The sequence below is a fragment of the Rutidosis leptorrhynchoides genome, unplaced genomic scaffold, assembly GCF_046630445.1.
Source record: "Rutidosis leptorrhynchoides isolate AG116_Rl617_1_P2 unplaced genomic scaffold, CSIRO_AGI_Rlap_v1 contig212, whole genome shotgun sequence".
NCBI classification, from domain to species: domain Eukaryota; kingdom Viridiplantae; phylum Streptophyta; class Magnoliopsida; order Asterales; family Asteraceae; genus Rutidosis; species Rutidosis leptorrhynchoides.
Window position 1 is genome coordinate 55,943 of NW_027266461.1, and position 24,855 is coordinate 80,797.

Below are 24,855 nucleotides of genomic sequence, written 5' to 3' on the forward strand. Positions count from 1 at the left end.
TGTATATATTTATTAATAGAGAAATTAATTAATAGGTTTCAATATGAGTATATTTTTTTGAGAATTCAATATGAGTATATTATTTTGAGAACATACTTAAAAAAAAATTATTTTGAGAACATTAATGTTTGTAGCTACCTCCTGCATCTGGCAAGTGGTCGTGTCACCTTAGGTGTTAGAGATCAGAACGAACTTCGTTACTCGATCAAATGAATATTCGAGATCATATAATTATTTAAAATAGATTATATGAATTTTAGAAAATAGACATGACACGCTAGAGATATTATCTCAAGAAAAAAAAAAATGGTTTGAAGCTGCAGGATGATAAGTTGATAACGAAATTCAGTTTGGGTCAAATATAATTTTAATTAGATATATAACAATTAAATAATGCCGAGTATAATATTCATTATTAGTTAGCGTAGTTAATATATACTATTTAGATTGTAAAAATATACATATACATATATATATATATATCTCCACTTATTAACGTCTGAAACGAATTTAATTACTCCAAGCTTGATACAAAGTAAATTGTTAAAAATTTACTTGTATTATAACCTCGAAGCATTAGATTACAAAGTCACTCCAGTTTAGGGTTAACTACAAAACAAGGGCATTTGGTTCGACTCTACTTTATAGTTCAATAATCAATTTAGGAACTTCAAAATAAAAAAATAAAAAAATCAATGTAAGGTAAAATATTAAAAATTCTCTCAAATTAAATATATTTTAAGATTAGATCCTTTTTTCTATCAAAATTATTTAAATTTCTCCTTCTTCAACAATACAATCTATTATTATACCCATTAATTCAGAAAACGTAAAATAATTTTGCTAATAATATTAAAATATCAAAAATACTTCTTATAATAATATAAAAATTTAAGGCTGTTTCAGGTCAATTCTGATTTGTAAAAACTTTGAACCTTACATGAACCAATCACATACGGTTCAAATCCAAATTAAGACCGACTGGTTCAAGATCGGTTCAGATTTAAGGGTAAAATATAAAAATACCCTCGGTTTAAACATATAAAAAATATTTAAATAACAACTTAAATTAATAAAAATATTAAGTATATAAATCTAAACGGGTCTTGAACCGGTATTGAATCAGCCTTAAATCGGATGTGAATCGCATGCCACTAGTTAATGTAAGGTTCGAAATTCTTACGAATCAGAACCGACCTAGAATAGTCTTAAAATCTAGTTTACTGAGCCGGTCCGTAATTGCTTAAGAACTGATCTATGGCCGGGTCATTGAAAACATAATCCTGAACCGTTGGTTTATGGCCGGGTCATTGAAAACATATAAGATTTTATATTATTATAAGAAGGATATTTTTGGTATGTTATCATTATTAGCAAAAATATTTTAGATCATTTGGATTAATGGGTGTAATAATAGGTTACATTGTTGAATGAGGGAGGTTTAAATAATTTTAATAGAAAGAGAGGTATAATCCTAAAATATATATATAACCTGAAGGAAGTTTTAATTTTACCCATCAATTTAATAGACTCATTTTTATCCATTTTGTTGTCCAAACATTATTAAGATCACACAAGAGAGCAAAATGCGACAAGATGATAAATCCGTAAAAGTAAGATAAGAAACAAGTTTCCGTCGACATTCTTGATCTCATTCACGTATGATGGTCAAGTGGTGAACTAAACAGTGGAATAGTATTTTTTTGTCCACGGATGGATAGTGTAGAAGAGTGGAGAGCACGCGCTTCTTGTATGGTTGTAGTTGTCCTTGATCCGAGAGAGAGGAGGACCGTGAAGAGGGTGGTTGAGCGTCTACGGCCTACCCGGGCCACCAAGGCTCACCTAGAGACCGTAGCTAAGCTAGGCTCTAGGCGTGGAAACTGATCTCGGAGCCGAGAGGAGTCGAATGTGTGTATTCGTGTGTGTGATGTCTCTAGTGATAGAGAGAGAGAGTGTACGGAACCCAACTAGTGAGCTAGGGTTGCGGACAATTAGGTGATCTCTCGTGTCCTCTTGACAAGTGTCATGTCAACGACTATTTACAGGGTGTCGCTAGGATTTTACCAGGAAGTGACCATTTTCCGCCGAGTGTAAGTCATTAAGGTCAGGAGAGGGAGACCGATAGACCCATGCCGAAAGGGGTCTCTCTATCGATCTCTGTCTAAGGGTCTCGAAACCGACCAGATAGGTCAGATTCTATCCCTGAACGAGCCTCTTCATGTCGCTCAGTGAGACTCACTCTCGAGCTCGATCTTCCCGAAAACCCTTTCCCTCTCAAGTACGTACTTTCCCAACTGGATCATTAACTCTATCTTCCCCTAATTTGACCAATTATGCCGGCTGATATAGTCTTCGATCAAGATCGTAAATAAATTATGAATTAAAAAGTTATATAATTAGTTTTATATATGATCATTATAAATTCTTCCGATACATTGTGTAGTGGCTAACTCTTACTATGTACCTCACAGCTCGATTTAATTATCTCTCCCTTATCCTCACTTATGCTTGCTTTTCAAATACTAATTAAAACAAGTTTTTTGGTATATACACGCACCATATTGTCCCTCTAAAATAAGTATGGAATGGAGAATGGTTTCCTATTCTAATTTCTTAATCTTCTACATTATTAAGACTATAAGTCTATAACTACAATTACTTCAAGCTTGGCACAAAAAGACCGGAAAAGAAAAAACACGATTTAAATCTGTCCCCGCAAGCATTGGCCAACATGGCGCTAAACTGTAGCTTATTGTACTAAGGAGCATCATAATTTCTTTCACTCATAATTAACCATTTTTGAAATTTTATTTTTTTAAATAAAGATTATAATTTCATTGATACTTTCTTAACGAGATATAAGAGTTATAACCATAAGTAGGTTGGCTAAACCAATACAAAGAAAAAATCTAAGAAGAGGCTGCCAAGTCTAAACCAGCATGTACTAGATAATAAACCACAATCTTTTCAAGATCTAATTTTTGGTTGGGAAAATTGCGTCCAAAGGATATAACTCCAATAGGATGCGGAAAAACTCGAATCGAACAGGAGATAATTAATCAACAGACTAACACATGTCCGCAATTGAAATACAATGCTAAACAACCAATAAATCCTATCTAGAGTAATAATAGAAAACCACTCAATTCCTACATCAAGGACATAAATCTTCCAATACACATAGGTAAATTATCTGAGCAAAAACAATCCAAATAAAGCAGAGGCAAAACACATCACCACCAACATCCGACCCGATTAAGCACGGAAATACCCACCACAGGCTCGAAAAGCTGCGAGATATACAACATCAACCCACTAGATCGTACAAAGGATAGAGAGTTGTGAACTTGTTAGCCGCCTTCCACCGCTTCGCCGCCGTCGTGTGGACCGCCACTCTCGCCGAAAAAATTGAAACGGACTGAAAAGCCACGAAAGAAGCCTCCACCCATTCTTTGGATCGTACAAAGAGGGATGGAGAAACTTGAGGCCAACAACCACTCGCTGTCGCTCGTCTGCCGGAAAGAAGACCCACCTTCACCGGAGAAGATAATGGAAGAAACAATTTGTAGTAAGAATGAAAATATAGTCTAATGGGGTTATATTTAGTGGTGATAGCAAAAAATATACAAAATAAAACTAAGACTAAGAGAGCCCCACTGCCGTCAAAGAGAGGTGGGTGGCGACGGCAAGGCTATGGGTGGCCGTGATTTAGGTTGTATAAAAAGATGGGTTGGATTTGTGGAGGAAGGAGAAGGGAGGTGGTGGAGATGGGGCGGGAACATAGGAAGGTAGGGTTTTTTTTTATCTGAATTTTATTTTCTTTCTCCACTATTTTTACAATTATTAACAACAACACAATATTTAGTTATTTTCCATAATAAGGGTGGATCTTCTGTTAAATGTATCAGGTGAAATGATAAATAATGGATAGATTATAATTTTTTTATCATTAATAATTCTTTTAAAATTTTAACTTTCATTACGCGGTGCGACATTTGGAATGCATCGAGGGAGTAAATCGTAGTTGCACTTTTGTGGACTTTGGCATCTAAGAGGAATAATTCAATCAGATGATATCTATTATCTATACATGTGAATTGTAAGCATTAAAAAAAATTACTTGTGAATTGTGATTTGGAGAATAGCTATAGCAAGTAACTATGTCGCAAATTTTTTATCGTTTAGTAGGTAGACAGTTTAAAAAAGAGATTAACTTTATGACTGTCGGTTTGAGGATGCTTAATGAAAAATATATATATATTATTTTGTTTTTTTTGCGCAGTAAAGGCTAAAGCTAGATCATTGATCTTTATAGGCGAACCGCAAACGTGTATATTCTACATTTTCCCTCCTATATATGATCCTATTTTTTATTTATTTATTTATTTACTGCACAAGGAATGTGCATGCAGCATGGCGCATGCCTATGTTCCGCTGAAAATATTTCACCACAAGAATATAGCCCCGTTTATTAAACCCAGAATTTGGCGCGCCCCCAACCCCTGCGTTTCCACATCTCGCCTTAAAACCCCTTATTGTTAGCTTTTAAGTAACATTGATCCTAACTCTTTCATTTTTAACCACCAAAGACCCTGCCGTTAGTTTCCTTGACAGATGGCGCAACTGACCAATTCGTACACACTTCATATATATATGAGCCTTTTGGTTCGTCAATGAATCAGTTCGCAAATTTGGTTCAAATTAATTGAACTAAATCTTATCTTATATACAGTAGCGGGATTTTCTTAATTTTAAATGTTTTTTAATTGCAAATTTTATTGTCCAATCAACAATCGACACATAACGTTTTATTAACGAATAGTAACTTGATACATGTATTTTGGACCTTTGATTTTAATTAGGTTTCAACTTGCAATTTTTAGTCAATAATATTAATTTCTTTTCTATTCTAATTAGAAAATCAAAACACAATAAATATATATTCCTAATAAAGTTATAATACACTATACATATATTTTTTTAATTTTCTTATTTAACAATTTTTCCTAATTAAAATTCGTTATAGTATTCTTTCTTATTTTGTTATGATATTTGATATATATTTAATAATATTTAATTCAAATAATTATATATAATTTTTTTATGATTTATTTAAATTTTTAATTTTTAAATGTACGAATTTTTCTGTCCAACAGACGGATCCACTTACTTGTTAAATTGAATTTCACATTAATAACAAATATTCAAGTGTGTTTGTAATGAATGATGATTGAAATTTATCGTCAACTTTATATCTTCAACAATGTGTCTGGCCAATCAATTTCTCTCCAAGTCCAGGGAATGAGCTAAAATATCTGAACATTCTGTATATTTATTTTCAAAATTAAATGAGGGTAAAGTATTAAAATTTACTAGTTTAGCTTAACATATATAAAAAGATATTATTTCCGTTTCTAAATTAATTTCAATTCTTCACATACTAAAAAAAAAAAATTCTTCACATACTATTCTTGCAAAATTATAACCCCCATTATATTAATGTCGGTATTATCAACACAATGACATCACTACTTAAAGAGGATAATATTTACGTAAAATATTAGTTTGACGGTGAAATTAATTTCATGAGAATTTCCATACTTTATAGCATGTAATAATAAAAATATATCACAATAGATTATTAAATTTGCTTTGTGAATGGAGTGAAGCAGTCTATGTTTTTGCCATCGAGAGGTTTGCGATAAGAAGATCCGTTATCGATTCTCTATGTCCTATGTATGGAAGTTTTGACACGACTGATTGAAGAGAAGGGCGAACGTAACTTAATTCATGACAGTCTAGCTTTCCTGAGAGCATCATCTGCAGATTGTTTGGAATTCTTGAATATCCTGGAGAGGTATAAGAAGGCGGCGGGTCAAGAAGTTAATTTTACCAAGTCCAATATGTTTTTCAGTGATAATAATGATTTGGCAGATCAAGAGAGGTTAAAAGCTTAACTCGGTGTTACTAATTATTTGTTTGACAACTACTTAGGAATGTCCATTATTGTTGGAAGAAGTAAGCGTGCATCCTTTGAATATCTGAGAGACCGAATTAAAAGCAAGTTGGAAGGCTGGAAAGGTCGTTTTTTATCTACGACTAGGGAAGAAGTACTCATCAAGTAAGTATTACAATCCATTCCAACATACGTCATGAGTATGTTCAAGCTTCCTTCGGGTTTTTGTGAACAATTGAAACAGTATTGTGGGAAATTTTCATGGGGATCTGAATTGGATACTAGGAAGATACATTGGATGGCTTGGATGGGACTTTGTGAAAAAAAGAATCAAGGAAGTTTAGGTTTTAAATACCTAGATGCACATAATCTTGCTTTACTTGCCAAGCAAGCCTGGCGTTTAACAACATATCAGAATTCTTTAATAGCACGGATTTTCAAAAACAATTATTACATAATCTCCTCATTTAGGAAAGCTCAATTGGGTTCTAATCCGTCGGCTATTTGGAAAGAAATTTTAGACGCTAGAGAGGTATTACTGGATGATGGGAGATTGAGAGTTGGCAATGGAGTTGAAATTGAAGTATTTAAAGATCGTTCTTTGCCGACTTCTAGTGCTGAAAATCATAATCCTTTCATTTCAGTTTCTTCTTTGATTTGTGCTTCAGGTTCTGAATGGAATAGAGTTGTCATTTCTGAATTGTTTTCTCCTGAACAAGCCCGGAGTATTTATGCTACACCTTTGGTGAATTCCTCGAGGCAAGATCGTTTTATATGGTGTCATATTGTGGTAGGTTGCTATTCGGTGAAATCAGGATACTACATTGCTAAGGACATTATGCATCGTAGGAAGCATTTGTCCCTAATAATCAGCTCTTTCATTTATTGGAAGAAAATTTGAGAATTGAATTGCTCCTCCTAATGTTCGAACCTTCTGTTGGCGTCTTTGTAAAGGAATCTTAGCAAATAAGGACAATCTAGTTAAGCGTGGAATGACTCTTCCTTTATGTTGTTCAGTGTGTGATATTGAGGATGAATATATGCTGCATTTGTTAGAGATTGTTGCAGGTCTAATTATGTTTGGCATTCTCTTAGTCTCTCGGCTATTCTGATCTGTCTAATAATCTTTTTGACTGGCTTAACACTATTTTCAATATGCTTTCGGGTGAAATGTTTTGTTTATTTGTATTGGCCTCATCCTGGATTTGGTCGAATCAAAATAAGGCTGTGTTTGATTGTCTTTGTGTTCGGCCATGTGCTGCTGTCTATGGAATTAAACAATAGTTGTCTAATTTGAGAATTTTGGACTAGCAGAAGGTTAGGAATGGCAGACTGCAGGACACAAGAGAGAAGTAGAGATGGAAACCCCCAAAGAATGATGTGATACATATTAATTTCGATGCCACTTTCATCTTTAGTAGTGCACAAAATCAATATGAGTTGATTGCTAGAGATAATAATGGGCTGGTGTTGAAAGTTGAAGCTGGAAAGATTGATGAAGTTGAAAATACATTTCATGCTCAAGTAATTGCTGCACTAGAAGCATTGAATTTTACTCGACAATGATCAGGACAAAATTTCATCTTGGAAGGAGATTTTCACACTTAATTAAGGAACTTCAAAGTTTAGAGTCCAATAACATTGTTTATGGACTGTTGATTGATGATATAAAAAACAAGACTAATAATTTATCTAATATTCAAATTTCTTTTATTAATCGTGATTGTAACAAAGTGATAGAGATTTTATAATCCCCTATTATTTCTTTTAGTTGTATTGATCTACCTACATAGATCATAACTCTTGTCCATAAGGACACTTCTTCTTAATATAATTACTACTAGTTACCATCAAAAAATTAAGTCAGAAATCTTGACTTAAATGTCAAACAAAGATCCTCTATTTATTTTGGGTAGACATAGAAAATTATGTGGCGACACGTTCACGATTTCATCTTAATTATAAAAGGATTAGGGTCATACATATAGATTTAGTAGTTTAATAAAAGAATAATATGGAGATGCACATGCCAAATTTTTGAAGATTTTTTTATAGTAAATTCTATGCAGAGACTATATAGATATAGACATCGGGTCAAATTTGTCTAATTATGACATTAATGGGTTACTGAGTAATTAGTACTAAGATAATCCTGACATGATTGGATATGAACAAAAAATATGTGGCGACACGTTTGCGTAAATCCATCTAGGACCCTTTCCTTTTCCAGTAGGTACTCTAGTCTTAACTAAATACACTCCTTAAAAAAAATAATACAGTAGTAGTGAGTGCCTGGATCTATTGTAGCCGAGACTATCATTTTAGGATTTGATTAAATTACACGTGTCTAGTTTAACTGCCACGTCACATGTTGTTTTCTCCCACTGAACGGTCAACGTCAAATGATGGGTGACTTTCATGTGAAATTGACGGTTTCACATGTTAAATTAATTTAGCCTGACACGTATGAATGACGATAGAATGTCAATTTTTACCACATAAACTGAACTGTTCAAATCCGAATATTCCTAAATTAGGGGCTCTGGATCAATTCCCGTCTCAGTAAGTTCTTCCCCAATTTTTACGGTGTTGGTTCCCGAATTGAAATTATCGCGTTTTTTTTTTTATTTAATGAGCTGGACGAGATGAGATGATATTTTATTTTTTAATTTATCGTTTCCTCTTTGTTTGGACGACTATATAAAGCGATCCAATAATCCAAATTTTACATTCATTCATTCATCCAAATTGAAAGAAAAGAAATATAAACTGATAAAAGACAAAAACAGAAATTATAATGGCGTTCAAGAAATCTCTTGTTGAGCGTCTCTTTAACATGTCGAGAATTTCCGCTTCTCAGACAATCGCTAACTGCCGCATTTCGTCGTCAACCGCCGTCACTGCCGGAGCTCGGTCACGCGATGGCAGAATCGCCCCGGATCCGGGAGACAGCAACAACAATAACGGATTGTTATTCCGTCGGTTCCTCCACAAAGGTTCGTCGTCTGCGGCTGCTTCAGCCGTATTCCCCCTGGAACTCCGGTCGCTGTTTCTGGGAGAAAATAATCTGTCTGAAAAGATCAAAGAGATTGATTTGTCAAAGGATCGAATCCGATTGGACGCCTTGAGTCCGCCTTTTCCGCCGCCGGCGACGGCGGAAACACCGACGTCGGCGGTTAACGGATTGACCGGTGAGGAGGTGAGGAAGCTTCTTAGGGTAGCGCAAATGGAGATGGTCAAGGCGAAACTGAGGAAAGATATGGATGATAAATCTTGGATTCCGTATTCGGATCTTGTTCGGGTCTGCACTGAGGTCTGTTCGGATTCGGAGCAAGGAATTCGAGTTGTTAATATGCTCGACCAGTCCGGGTCGGTTACTGTCTTGGGCAATGTCGTATTCCTTAAACCTGAACAGGTAATTATTCTTTCTCTCAACATTTTCTTACTAATAATTAGTGTTATACTATTTGATTATTTGTGATTGTATTACGTGAATTTTGTGATTACAGAGAGACTAAGCTCGAAAAAAAGAAAATTGGTCAAAGAAATTAGGTTCAAAATTTTATTAAGCCGATTGATTTTGAGAAATCCGAAAACTGATATGTATTTCTTTGGATATTTTCTGTCTTCTTTCTCAACAGGAAATAAAAAGATGGCGACGTGACACAAACAAGATTACCAATTCATTAGGCTCAGCCTATTCTTTTTCAAAACCCGACCCGACCTGAATTGATAATAATATAGGACTTTTAGAGACAAAATAATAATAGTATATAAAATTTATTTTAGGAAAAAAACCATCACTAGGATTCCTTCATTAATAGAATTATTAATTAGGAATACTATTTATGTTGCGTTGACCAATATTCTTCGCGGCTACTCGATCGATAAGAATTGCTTACGTGGAATGGCTAGCTCATACAGTACTTTTTTGAAGTTTTTTGAAGTTGGGTAGCTCATACTTAATAGGATAGGACCGATCTTCCTTTTTTTAAAAATATTTTGATTCTCTGAAAAGTTTTTATTTTTTTGGTTAACTTGCTAATATTATTATTATTTTTTTCCTATTACTATTTTTTTACATGAAAAACGTGATTTATGTGCGTGTAATCGTGTTTAAATGGGTGAAAAATAATATTTACTACTAGTATTATTATTTTAAGTAGTTTTTTGCTTTACCAAACGTTTTTGTTATCGAATTATTTTACAGATAACAAAAGCTATTGAAGGGCTAGTCTCCCTCATGGGACCAGATCTAAAAAACGACCCTAGAAGAAAAGAGTTTGAAGAATTGGAGTGTCGGAAAGCGGAGATCGACCAGAAAGCGAAAGAATTAGTCCAGCGAGAGCTTTGGGCCGGGCTGGGTTACTTCGCCGTCCAGACGGCCGGATTCATGAGGCTGACATTTTGGGAATTAACTTGGGATGTGATGGAGCCGATTTGCTTCTTTATCACCTCAATGTACTTCATGGGTGCCTATACATTCTTCCTTAGAACAGCCAAAGAGCCTACCTTTGAAGGGCTTTATCAAAGCCGATTCGATTCGAAGCAGAAGAAGTTAATGAAGATGAACAATTTTGATGTTGAGAGGTACAATGAGCTTAGGAAAATTTTCTACCCCTACTACATTTCCGGCGAAGCGGCATCGTCTCCGGCTGCGGGAATGAAAAGTCTGTTCATTTAATTTAGTGGTCATTTGATGAGTTAATTAATGTTTGAATATACACAGGGTTAATTAATACACTGAAAGAAATTATCGAAAAATATTACATTGAAAATGAAGTTTTATATAGACGAAAATATTATTGTGTAGTTTTGCGGCCTTCTGTAACATAAGTTGAGAGTTTAATATTACATGTATGAATGTTACATGGATGAAAAAAAGAAAAAAAAAATGTCTGCCTCAAATTTTTTGTCATTCATTTAATTTGAAAAATGAAAGGTAATAATAACAAAAATAACTATAAAGTTTATAATATTTTGACATGTATTTTTGAGGAAACATTCATTTAACGATGAAAATTACGTTACGTACTTTACTATGAACTTACGATTCTTAACAAAGAAAAAAATACGGCGGGGCTTTCCTTAACATAAAAAACATGATACAGTATATCCTGGATAAAATTATATTCGGTAAAATAATAATAAAAATTTTATCCGAATTTTAAGAGAAATCATATATCTATAAATTAATTTTTTTAAGCGTATGTCGAAAAATTAATATTCATTTAAATAATAAATGTTTTTAGACCCGACAGTATTAATTTAAAAAAATTCAACGTAATAAAATGAAGAAATCGTGTACTTGGTGAAAAGAATAGAATGCATTCTTTCATTCCAAGAATGGAAAATATATTTGCCGAATGAACAATCGGAAAATAGGAAGCAGTACTGAAAGTTGTTGTTTTGGTGATTGAGGCGTGATGCCAATTAAGAAGAAAGAATTGGATATTTAGGATCTTATGTTCACAATTAGTTAACTTAATTGGATGCTTATGATGCACGCAGGAAAAAATTTCCAATCATATGAACTCCAAGTTGATCGGCGGTAAAGTACGTGACAATTAAGGGTGAACGAGTAATATGAATCAAATGTTGTCCGGATAATCCGTCGAAGATGTAAATTGCTTGTCTAAATTAATATACATGATGATATGCCTCTGTCTAATTCCGTCTCAACTACACCTCTACGTACGTATATAGGTGAAGGGTGCAATAGTGCATGGTGACATGAACCCACTCAAATGTCAAAATCTTTTATTTAATGTATAAAAGTACATATTAATTTACTGTGTATGTACACCGACAACCGTAGATATTGATTTGATAAGTAGTGAATTAACACAATAAATTTAAACCCAAAAGTCGTAAAATTTTATATATGATGCGATTCCATTGTCTTTCTGGCGTGTTAGCATTTTCCCGGATTAAGCCTAAACATGTGCATGCCAGCTGAAAAATATAACAATAAAAAACATGTATGTATATAATTCTTCCTCGTCTCATAATAAATATATAATTTTAATAAAAATTATATATAAAAATTTGTATTTATTTTAAGACGAAAATAATATTTTTTAACTATATATTTCAATTAATCTATAACTACAAATCATAATTATAGTACTATCGATCCTTGAAATGACTTGCAATCTAATTAACTCTGAATGAAGAATTTTTGTATGGATAAAGTCTAACATATCATTCATAAATATGTAAATGAATGATTGACATCTGTTATATTTTAATTCCATCTCACATATTGAAAAATTGACTTGTAAAATAAATATAATTAATTAATTTTAATTAAAAACATTAAACCTCTGTTCTCTCTCTCTTCCGACTGAAAACTAAAGTCATCTCATCGAGCCACTACTACCGTCGTCCGGCGGTTTTCCGAACCCGACTTTCAATCGTCAATCAACATGCAAACGAGGGACATGAGTCAAGCACATACAAATCTGCCATGTAGTTTGTATTTCGTTATACAAGGAGTAGTGGATCTTTTTTTTTAAATTTAAATTGAACCACTTCCGAATTTCGGACTAATAAATAGGGGAAAAATATAGTAATAGATGTTAAGGTCGAGAGGTGGAAGACGGATTGATGTGATGCAAGTTAAATCAAAAAGAATTTCAATTAAAAACAAACATATTTAATAATGAAAGAAAATTAATTCATGAACCGAATTTTTTAAGAAGAGGAAGGTTTGGATGATTCTGGGAGGATCGAGAGAGAGAGTGTTTCAAAGGAGATAGCTTTTTTTTTTTTAATTAGTTATTTCCAAATTCCAACTCATTAACACGTAGTACTCTATCATAAAAATTTATACACATATCAATCATTCATTTACATATTTATAAATGATATGACTTCATCCATACAAAAATTTCTCTTAATTCTGATACTAATTAATGTCTCTCTAATGGACGACCTACTAATTCAAATGTTGGACATTTGATATACGTGTCTGTCTAGACTGTCTTCCTAGATCGAAGTCCTCTCTACGTACGTACATACTCTTGAGTGATCTTGAGTGTTTTGTTCGACATTTGTCATAATTCTTTTGCCTAATCTTTATTTTTCGTACGTAAAAAATATGAGAGATTGCGAAACTATTTCGCTCGATCATGGAAGGAATCACGAGGGACACACTAGAACAATCTAGAGATGAATATAAGGAGAGATTTAGCTGGTTATAACATTATTGTCTAAATTAAAGGACCCCATATATAGATTCGAGGTTATCCATAAGAAGATGGATTATATGAAATTGAATTGAATGAAGCTAACACCAAACTATACATGTGAAGTGGAGAACTGGGGACGGTTTCTTTGGGGGAGACCCAGCTGGCTGGCTAATTTTATTAAGGTCCCAGCTGCTGCCTGCAATGAGTTGACGACGACGACGACGCCGCCATATTTACTTAACGATCTTTCCATTCAACGTTTGTTTCTTTAGCTCTCTGACTGACCGATGATCACTGCGAACTCATGACAACCACATTAATATACTATTGTTCCATTGTGACTGTCACACACAGTGTCACGTGTCATTGACTCATGGTGTAACTTGTACTATTATTACTAGTTTCCAATTCCATTGGAAACTTTCCTGTCAGCTCCTGTCCTTTTTTACTAGAAAAAAAATATCAGAGAATAAAACAAAACGCTATAATAGATCGTGGAAGGTTCTGAATAACATGCATCAATTCATAATAAATTTTTTCACGATTTTACCAAAAAAAAAGGGAAAAGAAGAAAGAAAGAAAAAATTCACGATCACATTTTGTTGTGGCCAGTAGCTCATACACCTAAGTGAAATCATCAATTACTTTTGTTGAATAGAAGTAACGAATTCTAGATAAGTCGGTAGCCAAATAATTCACCATAATTAGAGAATACATACAGTTTATATACACACTAACAGTGCTTTCATTCTACCCCAGCATTCTATTCTCCATAGTTAGTCACTCCCCAATCCATACAATTTTTCGTTCATAAAAAATTGATCCATCAATCACCATAATAAAAGTTTGCCCAAATAATCACTTGTACAATAAGTTTTTGGTTGATCTGTTTAATATTTAGGTAGAGCCGTAGAGGTACTAGAGTATTGTATTTAAGGGATGGGGGGTTTTCAAAATGATTGTTTTTTTTTTTTTTTTTGGGTTGGAGCCCATTAAACAGACTTCTTAAATTTTTATTGGGCTTCTAGGATTCTGATTCCCTGAAATAGCATTTGGGCCCATTCGGAAACCTATATTACAAAGTCCCATTCGTATTAATCAAACTCAAGCAGTTGTTTATTAGCTCACCTGATTGTAGTTGTAGCCCATAAAAACGTTCATTATCTGGATGCTGATTCTCATTTTGGAACAAAAAGGTTTGGTGGATTTCAGTACGGTGGGAATGGTCGTGTGTCGACCCACCCAGCGAAGGAGGATGGATAAGAATGAGGGTGAAATGATCCTCCTTAATTTTGTGTCTTAATTAATTTTTGCTCATCAGAATCTATATGTTGATTCACTAGTAGTATATAAAGAATTTGAAGTGTATAACAAGGAGGTTCATTTGTTCATTCATTGAGGTGTGAATTAAACCAGCTTAGGAAAACTTCATCATGATATGCTCAATGGAGAAAATTAATTAACTCACTGTTAAACAGCAAATTATATTCTGAAAACGTTGATGCAATATTAAGTATAAAAACCAACTTTATACTAGACTTAAAATGTAAATGATCCTCTTAACGATATTCGTAAAGGAAATGATACTATTAAGAAAATCCAAAGGACACCATCAACAAAGCACCAGTGGTCTAGTGGTAGAATAGCACCCTGCCACGGTACAGACCGGAATTCTATTCCCGGCTGGTGCAACCCACGAGCAATGATGACACGTGGCTCTTGATGGTTGGGTCCATCAATGTCATCTGATTTGCAAGATGAACTTTGCCTTCTCTGAGCTCCCTTCTTTTTTTCTTTTTTTTTTTTTTTTTTAAATTATTACTTTCGTACTATATAATAAATAAACTTTGGTGGGCTTTCTCAAAGTCAAACTTGAAAGGCTGCTTCCTTTGACCCTCTGACTTTCCTTTGGCAACGCCATTCCAATGCCAGAAAAATAATCGCAGCGAATCCTGGTAACTTTTTTGTACAAATAAACTTTCGATAGGATAAGTTGACGCTTATATACATAAAAAATGATTTTTTAAAAGTATCCTTCTGTTTAATATTCAAAGATCTTTTGTCTCCATGTTATGTTTATATTGAAATGTAGAGCTGAAAGTGACCTAACTACCTATAATTGCCGGGGAATAATATATCTTTCCACATACTCAATCCTGTAAATTTGATAATGGGGATGGGCTAAGTCAACCATACTCTTTAACAGACAAACAGTGTTATAATAATATGTCAATAATCAAACTTGGCCAATTTGCTTTGATTGCAAAATCAAACTTCTCTTTTCCTTTTCTGCTATAATTAATCTCCAGTACTCTGCCAATTCAACGGTGATCATGGCGTTCGTCTCTCCAAAACTTTCCCTTCTTTTCATTTGCTGCTATCTTTCTTTGATTTCAGCTCAACAGCCTTATGTCGGTAAAGACACTACAAACTGTGGCGTAACGGACGTTTCGAAATCCGATCTCGGTTACTTGTACAATGGTCTTAATAGCAGTTGTCAAGCTTACCTCTCTTTCAGATCCCTATTTCCATACAACAATGTAACTTCTATCTCAAGTTTATTATCAGCTGACCCTTCTCAGGTCTCTGCCATTAACAACGTTTCACAGACACAAACTCTTGAAACAAACCAGTTACTATTAATTCCGATCAACTGCTCCAATTCAGGCCAATTCTATCAGTCAAACACTTCATTCCTGGCTGAAACTGATGACACGATTTTCACAATTTCTAATAACACTTATCAAGGTTTGACCACATGTCAAGCTATGCTGAATCAGAGTGGTAATTCGTCGACCACGAAGATACTAGCCGGTCAAACGCTCAATGTCCCACTCCGATGTGCTTGTCCGACCAAAAACCAGACAGATGACGGTGTTAAGTATCTTTTGAGCTATTTAGTTCAATCGGGCGATTACGTATCAACAATTAGTGAGAATTTTGGTGTTACTACTGAGAGGACTCTTGAAGCTAATCAACAAACTCCAGATAACGCCGTTCTATATCCGTTTACGACGCTTTTAGTGCCTCTGGAGGAGCCCCCATCGGTTTCTCAGACCATTTCTCCGCCATCTCCGCCTTCATCTCCGCCTCCTCCACCACCTTCTTCTAGCTCGGGAACAAAAAGTTGGATTTATATCCTTGTTGGGGTGATTGCAGGAGTTTTTGTGATTATTTCAACTGTTTTCTGTCTATTTCTATACAGAAGAAAGAAAAAATCTGATCCAAGTAATCCAAACATGGTGTCCGAGACTTTTGAGGCTTATGATGTTGGGAAAAAATTCGAGGCAGATGAATCTGAGGATTTCCTGGAGAGTGTTTCTAGTATAGCACAATTCCTGAAAGTGTACAAATACCAAGAACTAGTATCCGCGACAGATAATTTCAGCCCGAGTTGTTGGATCAAAGGATCGGTTTATCGAGGAAACTTCCATGGTGATTTGGCAGCTATTAAGAAAACGAACGGTGATGTGACCAAGGAGATAAATCTGTTGAGTACGATCAACCATTCTAATCTCATCCGTCTCTCTGGAGTTTGCTACCATGACGGAAATTGGTATCTAGTTTACGAGTATGCGGCTAACGGAGCTTTAGCGGAATGGATCTATGACGGTAACAGTAAAGTCTTGAATTGGACACAGAGAATGGCGATTGCATTGGACGTGGCAAGGGGACTTGACTATCTGCATAGCTTCGCCACGCCGCCTCATGTTCATAAGGATATAAAGAGTAGTAATATCCTTCTTGACGGGAATATGAGGGGTAAAATTGCGAATTTCGCTCTTGCCAGGTTAGCAGAATGGGAGGAGGAAGGTGGAGAATTTGCATTGACGAGACGCATTGTTGGGACGAAAGGGTACATGGCTCCTGAATATTTGGAACATGGTTTAGTCTCTACGAAGCTTGACGTGTATTCGTTTGGAATTTTAATGATGGAGTTGGTAACCGGAAAGGAAGCAACAGAGTTTAATGGAGACGAAAAGACAAAATTGTCTGATCTGCTTCGTGATGAGGAGGAAAATGGAGGAGATCAGGAAGGACTGAAGAAATTCATTGACCCTTCATTGAAAGGGAAATATCCGTCCGATCTTGCCAAGTTTATGATTAGATTGATTGATCGTTGCATAAAGAAAGATCCAACGGCTCGACCTGGTATGGATGAAATAGTTCAGTCTCTTTCTAGGATTGTAGACAGTTCACTTGCATTCCAAGCAAAACCTTAACCTTTTTTTTTTTGTGTGGCTATTACTGTAAATCTGAGCTATTGTTGTATACTTCGGTGATTTGAAAGAGAGAAACAGAAAATGTACTATTAACTTCATTTTCTATGGAAAATCTTATAGTGTTACAATGCAGTTCAAAATCCCAGAGTGCAATGGAGCAAAAAATACAATTCCATACTGTCCCTTTGCTTATTTAGACTTTGTATTATTAACCTATATATATGGATTTGGCCCTATAATATTAACTGTAAGGGCAAAGTATATAATACCTCTGTGTCATGTATCATCATCAAGGGTAATTTCCAGTCATACGAATATGGTCGAGGGTCCTTCTAAGTCCAAACTTGAGCACAGCCTGGTTGCCTTGCCTAAACCCTTCTCCATAAGCTGATGATGTATCAGACTCGATCTGGTGTTTAAAAAACTCACCAAGTTTCTTCTCAAAGTCCGAGCGTTTGCCTTTTTTCGAAGATGTGTTGGTTGGAGGTGGTGTCGACGAGGAAGAAGAAGCAACATCACTAGTTCCAGAACTAGAATAGATCTCAGATTCTAGCCACATATGTGCCAAAACCTGACATATACCTTCTTCCACCTCTGGACTCAAATTCGGATAACCTATAATACAAGCCATTAGTAACTTGGAATGCAAGTAAAACAATTAAGTTAATGAGACAGAGATGTGGTGGGGCACCTTTTAGCCGAAGCCATGCGTGCATCATTTCATGAGCTAGGATGGATCCTGTCAGTAACCTGTTGGAAGAGAATTTATTTTTTCGATTATAAAGGTAATGTTCAAGGAAGAATAGATGGAAAATGGAGTTGATTGAAGGGAGTTATGATCACCTAGGAAGACCATATAAAATGAGAATCGCTGTAACTTCACATCGGCGAGTTACCCTATAGGGCTCTGTTACCATGTCTATGAACCGGTAGCCAGTCCCAATCCTTGGCCTCCTCAAAACCTGGTGGCATTGTTGAAATTAATTGGTATTAACCAAGCATATGTATTGAAAGGGAGTAGATAAAAAGCATATTTTGTACCGTGGTAACGGTCTGTTCTTCGGAAAGGCAAAGTCCTCTGGTCTCAGGTAAGTGATGATGACCCTGAAAGAAGAATAAGAACAAACAATATATTTTTTTTTTTTTGAAGTCGAAGAACAAACAATATTAAGAAACTAAGAATAGGACGATTCATCCAAATTCTGAAATATTCCGACTCACATTCTTTTCAACGTCCATGGCCTCATTCAATGCTGGTCTCTCGACCAAGAGCAATGGGACTTGCTGCTCCACTTTCATATTCAGACCTTCGTAGAATTCTTGTATCTCAAGGTACAGAGGTTGGCATTCATGGGTATCCATAATTGAAGAGTCGAGGCACTCCAAGCATAGTTTCCGACCATCGTCTAGCAAAATATATCTCGTATCCCTTGGCTGCACAAAGTACAAATATAATCCAGTTAAATACATTTTGAGGCTAAACCAGAAGCTTCAACCCATGTTGTCTGCAATTGACTGACCTCCATTCTTTCACAACTACAACACCTTGGAGTCTTATCACGCTCATGAGAGGGGCAATATTTTTGCATCCAGAAAGGGTGTGCCCGGTACTCGATCAAACCAGCTGAATTTGTAGGAATCTGCCAGCCGCAACAAGAATTATAATAATTGTATATGCAATGCAATGGAAGATCTTCGACAAATTTTTAAGGAAAGCATTCAAGAAATTATGGGTAATTTACATAATTGTTGCAAACGTCACATTTTGGGTGATGCTTCTCCTTGTAGCAGGATTTGTGGTAAGGACGATTTCCTGACATTGAAAACTGTCACAGAAGAGAAAATGTCCAATGAGCCACTGCGCAGCACATTTCACATGTTTGCATTCTAATACTAATATTGTATAGATTAGTTCCACTGTGAGAACCTCGTAATCAGTAATTGGCTGATTGCAAGCATTGCATCGGAAGCATTCAGGATGCCAAACGCCGCCCATGCAACTCAGATATCTTCCATGACCAATCTCAGCATTGCAGCCGGCACAGATCCTATCAGGAATAAACATCCGGCTTAGATTTCATAATTTTCGATCCGGAGTATTTATTCATTATATGTATGCTGCAGAAAAATACCTGTAATTAGATGAAAACAAGAATGGGAAAGGCTGAAATACGCTTCCGCTATTGTATTGAGGTTGAGTAGGAGGAGGAGGAGGTGGTGGTGGAGGCTGCTCCACATTCAAACTCTCTTGAATAGCTCTGGCGAGCTGTTCGTCATCTTCAAGCTGTGCTTCATCAGGCTCTTCATCATCATCTTCAACCCGTTGTGCTTCTTCCTCTGGTTCAGCTCTAGCTATGTGCTCAAAGTCTTCCGATTCCGCATTGACGCTGTATGCATCATCCTCTGATGGAGTTTTGATACACTGGTCCTCATCATTGTCTTCTTCTTCAGATTCTGAGTTCTCCTCTATTAAAAGAGAAAAAAGATTCTTAGTACTGTATAAAGTTTTAATGCATTCAGGTTTTCCTATCAACTGGTTCAATGTGAAAGAAGGAGCGTTTAAAGCTCAGAGTATACCAATCACTTTTTTTCCTTTACGATCTGCTTCCGAAAGGGAAAGTGCTATAGCGCACTCAATTTCTTCTTTATCAAAGTCTGATGAATTGTCCTGCAAATTATAGCCAAAATACGATATGCCATATGTAGTATGATCATAAAAGATGATATTGTTTAGTGAACGCTAGAGAAATTATGAAACACAGAAACAATAATTACCACTGATCTACGAGGCTCGTCCCAATATCTATCATCTCTTCCATGATAATGCCCTTTATGGCTAGAACCTTTAAGAATTTTTGTCAGCCAACCCATTATGCAAACTCTATGGTGCTTTCAGGCCAGCAAACTTCCACCGCCGACTCTCAAGACTTGCATTAACAGAATACCATCATAAATTATCAAAACTTAACAGATGAAATGAATAACTACAACTTCTAACGGCTCACTTGGCACTTATAATCGGGATATTCAAAGGGAACAACATTGGCTAGTATCTCAAGTTGATCAAAGAGAGAATCATAAATCTTCCAACAAAAAAACAAAATTGGACTAAATTTCGCACCAGCAAATTCACACCAGCAAATTCACACCAGCATAATGAATTGTAATGAAATTCACACCAGCATAATAATTTGTATTACAATTCGCAAAGCTTGTGTAACTAACCACATCATCAGCCAATTAAAGTAAGCTAAAAATCCATGGATAAACAAGAACAAAAAGATCAATCCTGAGAGAAGTTAAAGATAGAGAGAGAAACCTGAAACAAATCAAGTATTTGCAGAGTTCGATCAACCCCAGATGTAGCAGCACACAGTTCCCAAAAAGGCATGATCAATCCAATTTCTGACCCCAACTAAGATTACCCATTGGCTAATATGCTCCCAATTCATTCATTCATCAGCTCTGCCGTTTTTTTCTTTTTAACCCAATTCAGATAAATAGTAAAGATACAATTTTCAAGCAGAGAATTAAAAAAAGAGAACTTGAATCCTACGCAAATCCAGGCTAAAAGAGATTTAAATGCAGCCCACTTTAAAAGGCATATTCATGTGTTGGTGGATTGAAGTTGAACTGATTTGTGTACTTTCCTTAAAACTCCAATCAAATTTTTTCCTTTTTTCAATCTTTAAGAGAGAGAATATGTAAAATGGACAAGTTTGTTTGTTGAAATTGTAGTAAACAGAGACAAAATTCACTTACCCACCTCACCACTTTTTTTTTTTTTTGGGTCAGCACAAGGGGGTCAGATTCACTGATATCATATGAAATGAGATCTCTCCTCTCCTCTCTTCCTCCTCCACAGAGCTGATAATGAAAACTGTACAAGTACAGTAGATGATAAATCACTCGGTAGAATAGAATACTAGTATACAATTCGCATTGTGACTTTCAAGTGTTTTAACTACTAGTATTGTCGTTTATTTGTTAGTACATGTGGAATATATGGTCTTGTCTTTTTGTAATTATTTAGCCTTTTCACTTCTCTTTTTGAGAATAGAATTTCATCTGACATCTTAATTTCCTCTTTTGAACTCGCGCCTGAATTCTTGTGTGAAGTATACATGCTCGTGCGATTCAATCCGATTTCGTTTAAGAATCGGCGGACGGTTTGCGATTCTTTAACTTATAGAATTGAATTGAATAGGAATCGTAAATTTTTTTGAAGTAAATAGTTCTGATACGGTTTCGAATTGTTTCTAGATGATTTCGGTTCAATTTAAATAATTACTCTTGAAAAAATAAGAACGGAGTGAAACTATAAAAGAATTCGATTCTAGATAGATCGCGTTGATCAGTTTGGTTCGATTTTGACGCGGCTCAGGTGCTTGTTTGAATTGATCTTGCAAAGTCTTCAATTTGCCAATCGAATTTTCAATATGACATTGATTAATTGACCAACTTTATTACAGTTTTTTTCCTTTTTTTTTTAATAAAAGTCTTTTCCTCTTTTATAGTAAAGTTGGTCAATTAATTTAAGATCGGCATCTTTCTTTATTTTCATTTGTATTCATCTATAGATTACTTATATATATATCTTTTTTTTTTTTTTTTGAAATTCATTTTAGATATTTAACCCTTACCACTTCTTTTTTTTTAACCCTTACCACTTACCAGTAAAAAAATTCACGTCTGCAACTGTAATGCCAAATTTAGGAAGAAAATATATGCTTTGTGATTGGGAAAGGATTTTCGAAAAGTCTAAGCCCAATAGCATGAAAGGCTTCACGCGTGAGTGACGCGCCAAGAGTAGATCAAGCCCGATCCGGAAGGACGGAGCCGACTCCTAGACCGAGACCGATTAGGAGTCGGTCCGACACCCAATCGGCTCGTCCCTCCCTCGCGTTCCTTGCGGGGCAAAGTTGGTATTTTCGGAGGACTTGTAGCCCCCTATAAATACTCGTTGATGGGACATTTGTCATAGGAGATTATGACGTGTTGATTCTCTCACCACACTTATTACACACTCAAACACACTTCACTCTCGCTCTAGGATTGTCCCCAAGAGAGAGGAAACCCGAGCAATCAAGTCGATCGGCCTCGCTCCCTTAGAGTCGAGCCGACGCCACGTGACACATCTTGACTAGGATCGATCTGTGGTGAGCCTTGTTGATCCCGGATAGGTCGTAGACGCTCGAATACTCTCATACGAGTCCTACTCTCCATCCCGATCAAGATTGACTACACAAGTAGATAGCGCGTGCTCTCCACTCATCTCTCATTCAACCCTTGGACGAAACATTTGGCGTCGATCGTAGGGAGCCGAAAGAAAGGATTTTCTGCTATTTGAAGTCAAGTTTTGATCATATCTAGTTTTTCGCTATTGAAAAATGCCACCTAGGACTCGTTCCGAGATAGTGCGCCTCGACGAGGACCGAGAGGTCAACCCGGCTCGAGCCGGCCCACTCCTCTCCATGTCGTCGTCGTGGTCGACCTACCGGAGGTAACAATGATAACCTTACTCAAGAAAATGAAGTTCCAACACAAGTTGCAGCTGCAAATGATGGGTCTTGCCCTCGTGAGGACCCGACCCGACGGATTGATCGGTCCACCTCTCCCAACAACCAAGACGGTCGTCCCAAAAGGTCGTATGCTAGAAGACCTCCAAGAAGGACTTATCTAGCCGGAGAATCATCTCGAAGACCCACCGTCGTCTCACCCATCAGAGGAGACCTCCGAGACGACCTGAATGTCCGTCGCTGAGAGAGCTCGCAAGACTTGCGTGACTCGCTCACTCGGAGACATGAAAGAGATGGTAGACTACCCTCTAACCATGAAGCAAGATGTCATAGAAGAGAAGATCTTAGATAACGACTATTTTCGAGGAGTCGTCAGAATAGCATACTGAATGATCCGCGCAATTACGAAGATATGCTCGAGGACACGACCGAAAGCCGATCCTCTCATCCCCGAGACCGAGACTTGCGTCAGACCTTGAGTCGGAGTCGACATGCCCCTTCTGTCATGCCCGGTCGATCTCGTTTCTTGGATACCGTGGATCGCCTTATTGAGGAAGAGATTTGAAGGCGCCTAGGGGCCCAAAATGATATGCCACCTCCAGCACCCCTACCACTACAACAAGCGGCGAATGGAAACATGCCGAATGGACATGTGCCGAACGGACTCGTGCCGAATGAGTAAGTGCCGAACGGGCAAGATCAGAATGGACAAGCACTAGTTGTTGCTCAATACCCTTACAACATGAACGCGCCTTCCCCAGCGTATCCATTGCTCGTTACGTATCCGAATCAAAATGGCTACGGCATCATGCTGGACCAACCATTTGGGAATGCCCACGGCTACATGATGGGTCCATCCCCCTTTACTCAAAGGATTCTAAATGAGCCGCCACCCGATAAATTATAATTCCCAACTATCAAGAAGTTCACAGGAGTTTGTGACCCGAGGAGCCATGTACTCATCTTTGAATCAACCATGACTCTTGTTGGTTACTCTGACGGCGATCAGGTGTCGAGCTTTCCCGGTCACCTTGGAGAACGCCGCGTAACTATGGTTTCGAATGCTCCCGGCCGGCTCGATAGATAACTTTTACACTTTGGCCAACCATTTCTTGCACCGTTTTGTCGGGGGGCAGGTGCAAGGAAGGAGTTCGGCTTCGCTCTTCCTAGTTCAGCAACGACGGAATGAGAGTCTTTGCGACTATGTCGATTGCTTTATAGGCGCATGCAATGAGATTCCAGACCTCGCTCCCAAAGTGAGCGTAGCTTCTATGACTACCGGAACGACAAACGAAGCTCTCATGGTTCCCCTTGCAAAAAGTTCGCAAGGACGATGGTAGAACTTTTGGCCAAGGCTGGCAAAGAAATTCTAGTGGAAGACGTAGTGCGCAAGTCCGATAAGAATCGAGAAGGCGAAAAGAAGAGAAAGTTTGATGATAAGAGCCAAGGAGGCAAAAATGATAAGAAGCGTAGTCGGGACGACACTCGAGAGTTGGCCCGAGAGGGAGAAAAGGGTAGATCGGATCCTCCTTCGAAGTATGACAAATACACCCCATTGACCTTGCCGCGGAGTCGCATCCTAATGGCTATCCAAGAGTCCAACCTGAACTACATTCGGTACCCGAAGCCCATGCAAGCGGGAGCGAACCGAAAGAATTCAGACTCTTTTTGTCAATTCCATAAAGATTATGGACACATGACAGATGAGTGTCGACACCTGAAGGACGAGATCGAATTCCTCATCACGCCGCGCAAGATAGGGGTCCGATTAAGTTCAATAATGACAACTGTAACAACAATCACCATGGTAAAGGAAAGAAGACAGATCAGAACAAAGAGAAAAATCCTCCGCTCGAGCTCGAGATGCCGCCTAGTGGAGGCGTAATGCACATGATAGTTGGTAAAGAGCTCAGAATGAGTAATGATGCCAAGAAAGCTTTGGTCCGAGAGGTCATGTCCATCGA

General features: G+C 36.7%; 4 protein-coding genes and 1 non-coding gene across 5 annotated transcripts; 4 read left to right on the forward strand and 1 right to left on the reverse strand.

The window, feature by feature from the left end:
* Window positions 1-6,152: 6,152 nt before the first annotated feature.
* LOC139881953 (uncharacterized) lies at window positions 6,153-7,522 on the forward strand. The gene is made up of 2 exons (XM_071866341.1): window positions 6,153-6,814; window positions 7,375-7,522. Exons 1-2 carry the CDS (start codon window positions 6,153-6,155, stop codon window positions 7,520-7,522), a joined length of 810 nt encoding a protein of 269 aa, XP_071722442.1.
* A 1,231-nt stretch (window positions 7,523-8,753) lies between these two features.
* Window positions 8,754-10,640, forward strand: LOC139881954 (calcium uniporter protein 2, mitochondrial-like). The gene is made up of 2 exons (XM_071866342.1): window positions 8,754-9,371; window positions 10,167-10,640. The coding sequence occupies exons 1-2, from the start codon at window positions 8,754-8,756 to the stop codon at window positions 10,638-10,640; spliced, it is 1,092 nt and encodes a 363-aa protein (XP_071722443.1).
* Window positions 10,641-14,846: 4,206 nt separating this feature from the next.
* On the forward strand, window positions 14,847-14,930 carry LOC139881962 (small nucleolar RNA snoR114). The gene has a single exon (XR_011771768.1). It is a non-coding gene; the product is annotated as a small nucleolar RNA snoR114 (small nucleolar RNA).
* Window positions 14,931-15,482: 552 nt separating this feature from the next.
* On the forward strand, window positions 15,483-17,372 carry LOC139881955 (lysM domain receptor-like kinase 4). The gene has a single exon (XM_071866343.1). It carries the CDS (start codon window positions 15,483-15,485, stop codon window positions 17,370-17,372), a length of 1,890 nt encoding a protein of 629 aa, XP_071722444.1.
* A 289-nt stretch (window positions 17,373-17,661) lies between these two features.
* Window positions 17,662-20,243, reverse strand: LOC139881956 (protein DA1-related 1). Its single transcript, XM_071866344.1, has 11 exons — window positions 20,148-20,243; window positions 19,950-20,040; window positions 19,505-19,838; window positions 19,300-19,420; window positions 19,115-19,198; window positions 18,893-19,012; window positions 18,594-18,806; window positions 18,414-18,476; window positions 18,216-18,334; window positions 18,064-18,122; window positions 17,662-17,987 (listed from the first exon to the last, which is right to left on the reverse strand). The coding sequence occupies exons 1-11, from the start codon at window positions 20,241-20,243 to the stop codon at window positions 17,662-17,664; spliced, it is 1,626 nt and encodes a 541-aa protein (XP_071722445.1).
* Between the last annotated feature and the right edge of the window lie 4,612 nt (window positions 20,244-24,855).